This window comes from Sander lucioperca, chromosome 12 (assembly GCF_008315115.2).
Source record: "Sander lucioperca isolate FBNREF2018 chromosome 12, SLUC_FBN_1.2, whole genome shotgun sequence".
NCBI classification, from domain to species: domain Eukaryota; kingdom Metazoa; phylum Chordata; class Actinopteri; order Perciformes; family Percidae; genus Sander; species Sander lucioperca.
This window is the reverse complement of record NC_050184.1, coordinates 11,094,778-11,107,300: the sequence shown is the minus strand read 5'-3', so window position 1 is coordinate 11,107,300 and position 12,523 is coordinate 11,094,778. Positions and strand designations below refer to the sequence as shown.

The following is a 12,523-nucleotide window of genomic DNA, read 5'->3' as shown; positions in this document are numbered from 1 at the left end:
ACATAGTGCAGTACATAAGCCGTTGCTATCAGTCAATGGTGACACTGCAGGCTCAGGTGACCCAGCAGCACTGCAAGTCTCACCTGGTAAACGCCAGAAACTGGAACACCAGCAGGTTTCCCTGTAGTGGGTCAGTGTCCTCACGCTGAGGGTCAAAGGGCACGGGCTCTGTGGGGTCTAGGACTTCTGCCACCTGCCCACTACAGTCCATGATGTCGGGGAAGCCAGCGGAGTAAAGGTGAGCCAGTGAGCTCCTGGAGCTGACTGAGCAGGAACTAGAGGAGAAAGGTTCAATTAGAGGACAGGTCCAGAATCATGAGCGCCCATCGATCATTGCCAAGCTGAAAAGACTTCAGCAAATGCCGTTCCTGATGCATTACGAGCAGCAGGAAGTAATTTAGCCTGTGATGCTTCACCTGTGATGACATTTTTTTCTGTGCCCTTTTATCATTTCAAACCCAGTTTATCTTGGATCAGTTCCATTGTGACTCAAGACGTTTACCTTTCTTTCTTGAAGCTAAATTTCAATATCTGACTTAACAAAAATGCAGCGAAACAATGATCAGGCAGCATGAGGATGTCAGCAATATCCGTCAAACAGCGGCACCACAAGAGCGCTAACAGGGAAAGGAGAACGGGTTGAAAAGTGCTCCCTCAGGATTTTCAAACATAATTGGCAGTCATCTCTAATCATAGTGGCCACCTGTTTTTCTGCAACTACGGTAACATTCATAACTTACACTTTCAACGCTGACATCAAACACTCTGTGTGATAAACACAGTGCACAGATGGCTGGCTAAAGTGCAACCACAGGAAAATGAATGATAATGTTATCATAACAGTAATGTGTCCAGTTGGTAAACAGGCAAGCCCACAGCTTCACCTTTATAAAAGAATGGCATCTTGATCAAACTAATTAGGTTAACAACAGTGATAAAAGCAGTCGACTGGGTTTCCCTCTGTAGCTGTGTCAATTTCATGCTTTCCAAGTTACATCTTAATTTAGTCCAAGTGGATTAATATTAAAGCCATCATTTTTATTTCAAAGGGGGTTCAGTCAGATATGCATGGCAACTTCAATTACATTTCTTTAAACTTCGTTGTTCTTCTCAAAGAAGTGGGTCATTCCACACCCAAAACAGTCGAAAAGATGTTTTGGCTCCGAGTGAAGAGGCAGAGATGTTTCAGCTCACTGAACCGAACAGTATCAAGTCTGGATCCAAACTCTGGGATTGGGAAAACTGTTTCGATGTCAGCTGCTTATTTACAGACTCTCTGTGCTAATGCAATGCCTTGTCTCTGAGTTACTGTGCCCATTATTTGCAGGGTGTACTTTCTCATTTGTTGTTCCACCACAATAGACCTGGCTGCTTCACCGCCGCCATTAAGATATCCTCTCTAAACTTTATTACAGTATACATGTTTTGCAATGTACACTGTGAGCTCATTGCATTCTGTAACACAAAATCAAGTCAAAACCTCTTCATTACCGCTAGATTTAATAATGCATTTTCACACAAACTGAGACCAATACCCAAATTGGGATGTAAAGGTAGACAAAACGATTTCTTTTAATTGGCTGTGAGATGAATTCTCCTGCTTACGGACAACACCGCTATACTACCCAGTGAACACATGCTGCCAATTATTGAGCCGATCGATATCCCTCTGTAGATAGCAAGAGAGTGAACGATTGTGGTAATGAAGGACTGTACTAGTGTTCACATAGATACCGGGCCAGATAAAACAGGACCATGGTAAAAGGATGTTTAAAGTGGCTTCATTCAATAATGTCTCCTATCAAACATGAGTATCACTCAGTCACCCTCCCGGGCTACAATGGAGAGTTTAGCCACAGCAGAAACTGTAGTGAGGTGCTAATCACACAAAATAGGGGAAAAGGGAAGAAATGTGTTGCAAACTCCAGCTGCATTAATCTTGGAAAGCCAGGTGGCCATATCATACTAGTTCATATATCTGGAAGAAACTAGAACCTCCTTTTTACATTAAAGTGCTGACCACCATTTCAATTCAACTCAATTCCAATCCAATGGATTTTCAAGGCTACACATCATAAGCATCTATCATTACACCGGCCAGCTTACCGTTTCACAAATAACAGCTGGCCTCTTTATTGCAATTCATATTACACAGCTGATGCCAACACCAACATACATGAAGTGGTATTTCGCTCACCTCTCATACAGGATTCAGGATTAGCTTTGGGTTTCAGAGAGCACAATAATAACGGGTAATGATTATGATGAGGCAAAGAGGAGAGCATGAAAAAGGATGCCACAAAATAACATGTTTAAGGAAATAATGGTCAGCATGTTCTATAAAGGATATCCTTTTTTACTCTTGGAGTAAAAGCCATTTACAAATGATGTATTACTGCATAATATGATAAAACAAAAGCTATGGCTTATTCCTTCGGCCTTTCTATTTGTTTTACTTGTCAACTCTTACCACGCATCTATAACTGAATGTTGAAATTACATGACATGTTTTGGTATCAGACACTTTAAGATACTTTGCGATTTTCAACCGGCTTTTTAACCTAATTGTATTTGTACATGACAGCTTCAACAAAACCCCTTTTGACTTTCTATAACAGATCATTGACCATGTCTGACGTAAACAATAGAGGGGGCTCACCTAGGCACATTCATCCCCAGGGTGATGACAGGGGCATGGACAGGGGTGAAGGGCAGCTCCTGAAGCTGGTCTCCTTCGTCCTGAGCTGAAGCTGACACATCCCCTTTCCGCTGAAGGTCCATCTCCAGGTGGGCAATGTTGCTGACACCTGAGCAGGCCTGTACCAAAGTGGGATGATACAGATACAGGAAAATGATAAAGAAAATGAATTTGAAAAATATTTGTTGTACGGTCTATAGCTATCTATAAGAGGCCAGGAAAGCTCAAGAGTGTCTGCAGTTCAGGCTAATATTTCCGCCAATGAGACGCACACGCAAACCAAAAAGTAAGGGGAAAGGCAAGTGCAACAACATGAAACGACTGCACTGTAGTACAGTTGTGGGCAGAAAAGATTGGAATCCAAAAAAAGGACTTCACTAATTGGCAGCTGGATGCATGGAAATTAAATAAACAATAAAATTGTGTCATGGGGGCTTAGAACAAAGCAACACGGCACTAAGAGAGAAAGCTAGCGTCAGAATTGATTATGGAAATTGCCTAATATTCTGACTGAGCCAACCCTACGCTTCAGTAGCATAACATTTCTTCAATACACAGTAGTACTCCTACGTCCGTTCTACATTTACTCAGTCCTTGTAAATGCCTGCATGGATTCTGAGTGCCCATCTGTAAGTTACAAGGCATTAAATAGCCATGACCTTCAACGTACTGTACAAACCTAAATCGACATGTTCTGCAGCCAAAGATGAAAAGGATGACGTGCACATCTCAGAAACTGTGCTCTGCTATTCTTATTTCAAAGTGACTTGTGTGGAAAACAAGGAGACGTCAGAGGCAGAAGGTGTGACTTTGTCTTATCAATCACTCCCTAAAAGCTGCCGTGCCAATTAGAAATTCATTAATTACAGTATGTTGGTTTTTAAATTTTGAGATTTGCTCCTGGATGTAACTCTCTGCTTTCTGTTTCTTTTGTGTTTAACTGTTTTATTGCTACCTTTTTATAACAATGGATTTGATTTGCTTTTGTGTCCCTTGTTTTCTGCAAAGACCTCTATAACATACCCGTTTGTTAAAAATGCTCTATAAATAAACTTGACATGAAGACAATACATCACCGAGAGAAAGTGGTAAGATGTGCCAATGCAACTCCTCAAGCTATCCAAGGGCAGAATATTGGGGATAGATTGTAAAGAGATGATTCAGATGTCAAATGTCCTTTTCCTATCTCCGCTATTTATTTTGCAAGGGCACTGTTGCTGCATCCGGGGCTTAGCACCATTTAGAACAGTTGATTTGTTTAAAGAAATACAAAAAAGGACGAAGAAGAAGTTTTTTTTTTTCCCAAATCCCAGAATAGGTAAGCGGTGTAGACAGACCATACTTAGCACTGAAACAGCACTTTGGAGAGGTCTGACAATGCAAGACTATAGAATACATTACTCAAACAGCATATTTGTTGGGAACTATTTCCAGCCATGGATTAACACACATTTCCTGCACTAGTTAGTATTTATGGCAGCAGGACTGTGTAGTGCAGCAGGGGAGGACTCGCACACAGAGAACAAAAAAAGAGATTCAGACTGGGGTCTGCATTCCAAATGTTTGATCCATTACAGGGTGGTACAGACAGTGAACAAATGTGAAAAAAAATTGAAAAAGTTCAAACATTTGAGTCCATGTTGGACTTTCCTCATTGTCAGCAGGACAGTGTATGTTGGATTGACTAAAAATAGGAAAATGTCACCCAGTGTGGTTCATTGATGTGTTTTAATAGTTTTTGGACAACAACAGAGCATTATGGCACAGAGGAATAAGATATATCAGGCTTTGGATACTTACAAGGACCCATAATGTAAAGTGTTAACTTACTTTTTCGTTGTGCGAAGATGACATTTTCTGTGCAAGGTTTGTGTCCCTTTCTGCTATGAGAATGTACTGAACTGTGGTAACTTTTAATTGAATTAAAGTGCCATTGACAGTCAATTTTCCATTTTAATTTAAAGTGCCCATATTATGAAAAAAATCACTTTTTCTGGGATTTGGGGTGTTATGTTGTGTCTCTGGTGCTTCCACACACATACAAACTTTGAAAAAAATCCATCCATGCTGTTTAGAGTGAGATACGGTTTCTGAATGTGTCCTGCCTTCAGTCTCTGGGTGAGCTGTTCAAAATCGGCACGGCTTGTGACGTCACAAGCCGAAACGAGCAGGCTAACCGCAACCATTAGCTCGTTAGCATGCTAACGCTAATGCTAACGCTAGCATGCTACCTCGTTCTCAATAGCAAAGCACTGCTACAACACACACAAGTTCACCATAATCTACAAAAGAACTACTTACATGTGCGCCCTCATTTAGAAGTCTCCCAGCTAATCCTGCCTTGTAACTGACCAAAGTTGTAGAAACAGCCTGTCTTTTAGGACTATGGAGCTAGCTAGCTGACATGATCTACATCTGAGCTACTGCACATGTGCAGTGCAATCAAAGATAGTACAGAAGAAGAAGAAAAGAGGTCTCACTCTGTAGCTAAAACAGAGACCAGGTGAAAAGAGGATCTGCAGCAGTGAGAGAGAGCACTGCAGTACAACAAAAATATGGTGTTTTTTGAAAATTAAACCATGTAAACCTATTCTGGTACAACCTTAAAATACAATTATGAACCTGAAAATGAGCATAATATGGCTGCTTTAAGGTAAAAGCAAACAGGACTGAATCGGCAACACCATTGTCATGAGTTAAATGCAAACAACATATTGTTTATGTTTAGACTTTGAGCCAGCCTTACATTTAATTTGCAATTCAGTTACTGACGTTCTTTTGTTTTGCTCGTTATCCATTTTTGCTTCTTTCTCCTTCACAATATCAGCTATGTAGGAAAAGAAAAAGAACTGTTAATGCCTGTGGATCAATTCAACATTTCTAAATGTTTTGTGATAAACATTAATCCCCTCTTCTTGTCATTGACAGACATGCAGCTGGAGGGGTATTAGTGCAGATAATTAGCTAAGGAGTGCCAATGGTGTCATTTTCCAAGTGTTTTTTTCTGCTCTTTGATACATGTGCATGGTTCAGATTGGCCTATCAGAGGACATGCATGGCTGTTTATTATTGGGCTTTCCATCAAACATGCTGGTAATAACCTCGACCAAAGTCGTGCTGCAACATGCACATCCATGTTCCCCCTCTGATCAAACAGCCTGCAGTAAAATAACCTTAGTGGATGCAAAGACATGGTCTAGAACCCTTAGCATGTTTAAAATGCTCAAAGTAATGGCTTTATACTGTATCTGAACATGCTACCATCAAGCCTACACTGTGGTTAACATATGAGCAACTGCTTTTTATAGGCAGGTGTGTTGAGGTTATGGACAAGGACAAATTGATGTTTAAACAATAAATTCTGCAAGCTATTTGTATTACTCAATAAATAAACAAAGAATGTATCGTACGTGAAAAGTGATGGCAGCCAGGGGACGAGGGATATAATGCTTTTATCCACGGCTTTTATGTTGACAGTGTTTAAACAAAGCATTGTACAGTATCAGCTGCAGAGTATGAGACAACTAACCACAATCAAGCAACTGTCAACTGAATTTAAGAGAAATAAAATAAGACTAAATGTTTAAAACTGTATCAGGATGTGACCCTTAAGGCAAGTTTATGTAACTATTGAAAGACGAAATACTGCATTCATTTCAATTCATTCAATTCGTAAGCAATGAAACACACCCATCCTCCAATCAATACAATGTGCAACCACAGCCTTAGCTGGTCTGGTATGACCAGTAGCTTTTGGTAGCTAATGGCAAACTTAAGATAAATATGACTTTGTAACTGATATTACTGAGTCAGACTTGTCTCTACTTGTGCTACTGTTACACTATGTTTTAGCCTTTACCATTATGCTATTTCCACTTGTGGCAACAGTGGCAGCTGTTCAGCAGATGTGATATAGGCTCACTTTAATATTTATAGTCTCCAGATTAATTCCCTGAGCTCTCAGTATACCTGTATAGTATCTAGATATCCCTAAAGGCTAATCAAAATTACAGTAATGTATTTCAGTAATTCACCTCAAGGTAGATAAATTAGCCCAAAATATGTCATCTTCTAGTGAACAAGCTGTTCATGGCTAACAGACAGATACATTATTGCTTAGGCAAAACAGTCCATAGTATTACACCCTCTCACCAAACGTTAGGAATAAAAAAATATATATATATTTTTTTTTTTATGAAAGGGGCAAGCAGATGACTGAAAACATTCTTTTTTTAAAATAACGATCAACACATGTGAAGGGTAAGGACAGTGGTTAATGTTGATTCAGAGTTTCAGATTTAAAACTTCTCTACCTCTGATAGCTGGAAGTCAACCTGTACTGCATGTGTTAAATTGATCTCTACATGAGGAAATACCAAAAATGATATGACAGTGTTTTGGAAGATATTGGATGTTATTTCCTTTGTACCTATATCATATTTCATGGTATAATAAAAGAACACTACTTGAAATGTAACCAAAAATGCTAAAATACAGGATGTACTAAACCTTTTACTACCAGTGTATTTATACATATATAGGAAACAGATAATTGTTCTAACAGTTTTTCCACAGCACAACCCAGTCAGTCTTTCAAAACCAAATTGAATTGTGTCTTTTTTTAGCTATTTGTGAGTATGATTATATTGTTATCTCCAATAAGCCTGATCCACAGTTCCTGGATTATTCCTGCAATATGATTCATAGCTTAAGCTATATGGATTTCGAGCATAAAACATGGTAGAAAACCCATTAAAGCTACTGCTGTCTAGATAGAATATGAGCAAAGTCTTTCTTAGCTCTGCTGAGGCGTAAAAGCAGGTGGACGGGCCAGGACAGCTCTGAAAAAGCCTCACAATGGACTGTGATAATAAATGGGAAGGAAGAAAACTTAATACATAAGAAATGAATGAAGAAATGAGACAATTACTTAATGTATACACAATGAATGTTCCACATGTAAGAGTTAATGCCCAACTAAGTGTCAATAATCAGGAATTAATGGACAACTGGGAGGCCAGAACCGTCTAACGCGAAGTGGTCCGCTGGACCTCGTTGGGCATCAACCCTTACATAATACACAAATACCATATTGAAGGTACCCTGTGGAGTTTTCTTGAGACAACCCAAATTCTGTTTATATTCAGTGTATTTCACCAAAACACACCTGTAAAGGTGAGTGTGTCTTTTAACTCTAGTGAGTGACTGTCTGAATATCCTTAAGGCAAATGTGTACTATGTACTAAGTGTCGCTGTGTTTGTGTGTAAATGCACCTATGACTCCGGTTTTGCTTGTGTATTTTCCTCAGTATGAATGTGTGTGTGTGTGTGTGTGTGTGTGTGTAAGCGTACGGGGGTGGAAATCTTACGACATGTGACAGCTGGTGAGCCGATGCCAATGGGGAAGGATGGAGCAAAGAAGGAAACGACTGTTGCCAAGGCAACGCCGAGCTGGAGTGGCTGATGGTTGGGTAGCGTGAAGTAGCTGCCAGCTGAGACAGTGAGAGCTGCAGAGAAACAATGCAAATGATTCGCTGTTATTATTATGATTATGAACAACAGGGCTGAGGAATATACTTTACGCCAGAGAGACACATGTGCCATCTCAGATGACAAAAACAGACCATTACACTGCTTTGGCACTTATAAGCCCTTCTCACTCCACCCGCTTCTCCACCCACAATCCTTCAACACTGTCATCCCACAGCAATGAAATTCTAAACTGTTTGTCTGCTCCGTTCTTGCTTCTGAAGACCTTTGACTGGAAACAAAAGCAGCTAATAGTTTGAGAGTTGCTGTTGGTCCTTACAGTTGTCTTACTACATAGTTATACATGGGTGGCAAACATATATCAATTACTACCAATAGTGGACTTTTATTAATAAAAATTAAAGTAAAGTATGATCCAAAAACAGCCCAGCAGCATGGCCACTCCACTTGCACACTACAGAGAACAAAGTTAATGTTGTTTTCATCTTGGATAGTTGGATCAACAATACACCAGACATAAACATGGGAAACTGTTTGTTTCTCCTTTCAAACCGCCGTTCAACATTGTTGTATTTTTAAAGCATGACCATGATTGTTAAAACCAAAGGCCACTTAAATCACCAACAGTGACAGTTTGTAATGACTAAAAAGGCGCAGACAAAATGAAGTTGTCCTGGCGATAGGGGCGTCATTTGGTTTGTGTTGTTTTAGGAGGCATGGACAAACAATGTATTTTCTCGTTTAATTTGGAGGATTTGTTGAGATTTTAAACAGGCTTAAAATAGAGACAGCATGTATTCAGAATTATTCACTGTTTTATAAGCCTATTTTTTATTTTTCCATTTAAATTAGCTGCTGATGGGGTTTGCTGTTAATGTAAACTCAACACTTTGAATCTGCTATGATCAAAACAAATGGAGATAATAAAGGTATCTGAACCGTATTGAACAGCAAAAAAGGAAATGTTGATTCACCCAGTGATCTGTTGGACATACATACACTCACTCACTGACTCTGCTATGGTTGTGAGGACATTACATTGGTTTACATTAATTCCCCTTTGCCTTGACATAGATCAAACAGACATTCCCATTCACTCCAAACCTCTTCTTCCATATCTAACAAAACAAAGGAAGTAATCACACTGTTCAGACTCGATTTGCTACTGTGACATGTCATGATGAAATACTAAATGTATGGAAAATAGGAAACATTTAGTTTACACTGTAGCTGTGAGCTGAAGAAGCACCAGAAAGATATATGACCTGCTTCAATCTGAGGTACTTGAATGGGTTGTTTAATGGCAAAGGATGCATTGGTTACAGTGGTTTCCATAGCAACAAGTGTAAACCTAGCAACGTAGGTAGCTGTGAAAAAGGACACAGGCAACTTATCACCAATCTATACTATGCTATTTTATATCTACTTTTCCCCTTGGATTTCTCCTTACGTAGCTTTAAGGTTTGAAAAATCATCTTATTCCACACTGTCTGCATCAGCTTGTTCCAAATCTCCATTGAAGACATATGATGTTTACACTGAGTGAAATATTTAAACAGTAGACTGCATGTTTTTGATGACTGCACCATTCCATCAAATGGAAATATTCTAGATATCTTGTGAGTTGTTTTATGCACACTTCCCCCAAAATCACCCTGAAAAAAAAAAGAAAATAATAAAACTCATGTTCATGTGGGTTTGAGCAATGTTTGGCTGCACAGCACAAGCTTGTAATGGCTGATCCTCCAGCAGGTCATCATTACCTTAACAAAAAAAGTTTGTTTATGCTATGTATTTATGTAAAATAATCTGTTGAATATTTAAACTCTCAAATATCAATATCTGCCTTAAATCATTTGGTTTTTATTTCTGTTTGATGCCAAACATCTGGCCCATCTACCATGGGATTACAAGCCATATACTGTAATATCTAGTATTGTTAAGCTGTCATGGAATCTCTCTTAACTGACTGAATTCAAGCTGAAAGCAGCTGCTGTTTAGTGTTCACCTTCAACAACGTTTTACAGTCGCCTTTTCATTCTGTCTGTTGAGTGTTTAAATACTGACAAGATAGTTTTGGGGTTCACTTTAAAATAAATTGTACACACAAAATGTCACTGATATAGAGATGTTAAAGTGATTTGACTGACATGCTTTCAGAGTGGATATCTTCATTCGAAACTGCCTGCCACTCAGTTTACTTGCTCACAAATACTATGTTAGGTGTAGGCGTAACCCATAAAATGAGCTGTTTTGGCTGTGAGGATTGGTCGAAATGTCCTCACAATTCAAAATGTCAAGACCACTGGGCTGTCACAAATCAGTCATCACAGGTACTGCTAAGCCATACCACATCATTTTACACACACACACACACACACACACACACACACACACAGAACTCACATTTAGTCACCACGTCCTGCACACAGAGGGTGTGAAAGACACCGCACTCACTCTTCATGTGGGGATCACACACCCACACACACCCACACACCAAGAGAATACGCAGAGGCAATTAGTAGTGGCAATGCTGTGGCTGCCAATGTTCTGAACCCAGCCTGTTTGCCCTGACAGCCAAACAGATCATCTGTTCACATTCTGGCTTCATTGGACCTGCGTGTGTGTGTGTGTGTGTGTGTGTGTGTGTGTGTATGTGTGTTCAAAAAGACCTACAGTAATGTTCATTTGGCTGTTTCCTGATGGTCAGTATGTGTGTATGAGAGGGGGAGAGACCATGATATGGAGTCAAGCTCATCATGTGTCTCAAAGAAAGAAAGTGAGAGGCAGGTGTGGTTCGAAAGAGAGGATGATCAAGAAGCAGAACAAGTGAGAAAGAGGAAGAGAAAAATAATATATAGAAAATAAATAAAAATATATTGAAAATAAATACAAAATGGAGTAAAAAGGAATAATATAAACATTTACAGGGTATCTGCAGGTTTTAGGAAGTTGAACATTAGCATGCTTGGCATCAAAGGAACAGAAATGTATTATATGAGAATATGCCGGTACCTGTTTATATCAGTTATATGTTTGGGCTAGAGCTTAACAATAAGCTTAACAAGATACTAGTATTAAATATAAGAAGATATGTTATAAACAAAGCAGATTATAAATCACCTGTTGGTCTTTTTCGAACAGAAAGACACAGCCCAAACCTAATTTTTCTTTACGTATCAGTTTTTTGCTCACTGGCATGTATTTTTACCAGATGAAACTAGCGCTTTTTGTCCTGCCAGCTCATAGATTTAATAATAACTACAGCGCAGCAAATTTGCTGTTGACAGTCGCCATCAACTGTCACTTGTTGCAGCTTGTTAAGACAGTTAATTATGTGAGTTATGAAAATGACACTATGCATATGCTAGGCATTTATTTCTGATATTCTGACACCATAAGTTTTATTTGTAAAACAAATTAAAAAAAATTAAATAAATTTAAAAAAGAGCTCTCTGCCGAGCTTCTTTAGTGTTTAAAGTATAATATACAAAAGGTAGGATGTATGATTGTTAACAGGTACTAATGTGACATATAAGCCACTGCTATGTTTACAATTCCACAAATGAAAAGCTATAGGGCAGGAAAGTCATCATGTCCCTCTTTATGTGTACATTTGAGCCCGGTTATTAAAGTAAAAAACTGGATATTTTGCTCTTTCATATTACACAAACAGAGGTGCAATTACACCTCTTCGTCTTCCAGTTCCAAATGATCTGGCAGCCTTTCAATGCAATACTGTAGTTTCCATTCAGATTTTCCAAACTAGACTACAAAGCCCCTGTATAACTATGGATAACATGTAGTTTGATCTCATTTGCAGCTTATGTTACTAAACATTGCAAATATCTGAGAAAAGAAAGTTCAAGATCAATTACAAAAAAAAACATCTCAAATGAATGTTAAGCAGCAAATTGACGTGAGGTCAGCCAATGAAGGGGTTGAGCTGTAACCTCTAAGGTGTGATTATCATAAGACATATACCAGCATTAACATAAATCCACTGTAATTTCAGAGAAAAACATTTATGTTTTGTTTAACATAAAAATCAATCTGAAAATTAGTTTTTTTGACATGGTTATAATGATATTTACCCCTTCACTTTCTAGTGTTGAGACAGAAGGATTCACTCACAGCAATAAAGGCTAGAGTGCTAAAACAGAGTCGTACAATAAACAATGGTCAGAAATCTTGAATCCTATTCTTTTGAACAGACATTTTAATGCAAGTACCTCTGCGTAAAAGAGAGATGTAGTGATGAGGTGTGTCTGAGCCAGCACCAGCTGCCAAATAGCCCTCTGCCAGCAACAAACTGAAACATGGCCTCACCTTCGG

General features: G+C 38.9%; 1 protein-coding gene across 5 annotated transcripts in view; it reads right to left on the bottom strand.

Moving 5' to 3' along the window:
• The window catches only part of nphp4 (nephronophthisis 4), a 152,529-nt gene that overhangs the window by 52,959 nt on the left and 87,047 nt on the right, over positions 1-12,523 (bottom strand). For all 5 annotated transcript variants that reach the window (XM_036008075.1, XM_036008077.1, XM_036008076.1 and 2 more), the window contains 3 exons: positions 8,068-8,205; positions 2,660-2,817; positions 84-275 (listed from right to left, as the gene is read on the bottom strand). In XM_036008075.1, coding sequence (XP_035863968.1) covers positions 84-275; positions 2,660-2,817; positions 8,068-8,205 — 488 coding nt within the window. The remainder of the gene's footprint in view (positions 1-83; positions 276-2,659; positions 2,818-8,067; positions 8,206-12,523) is intronic.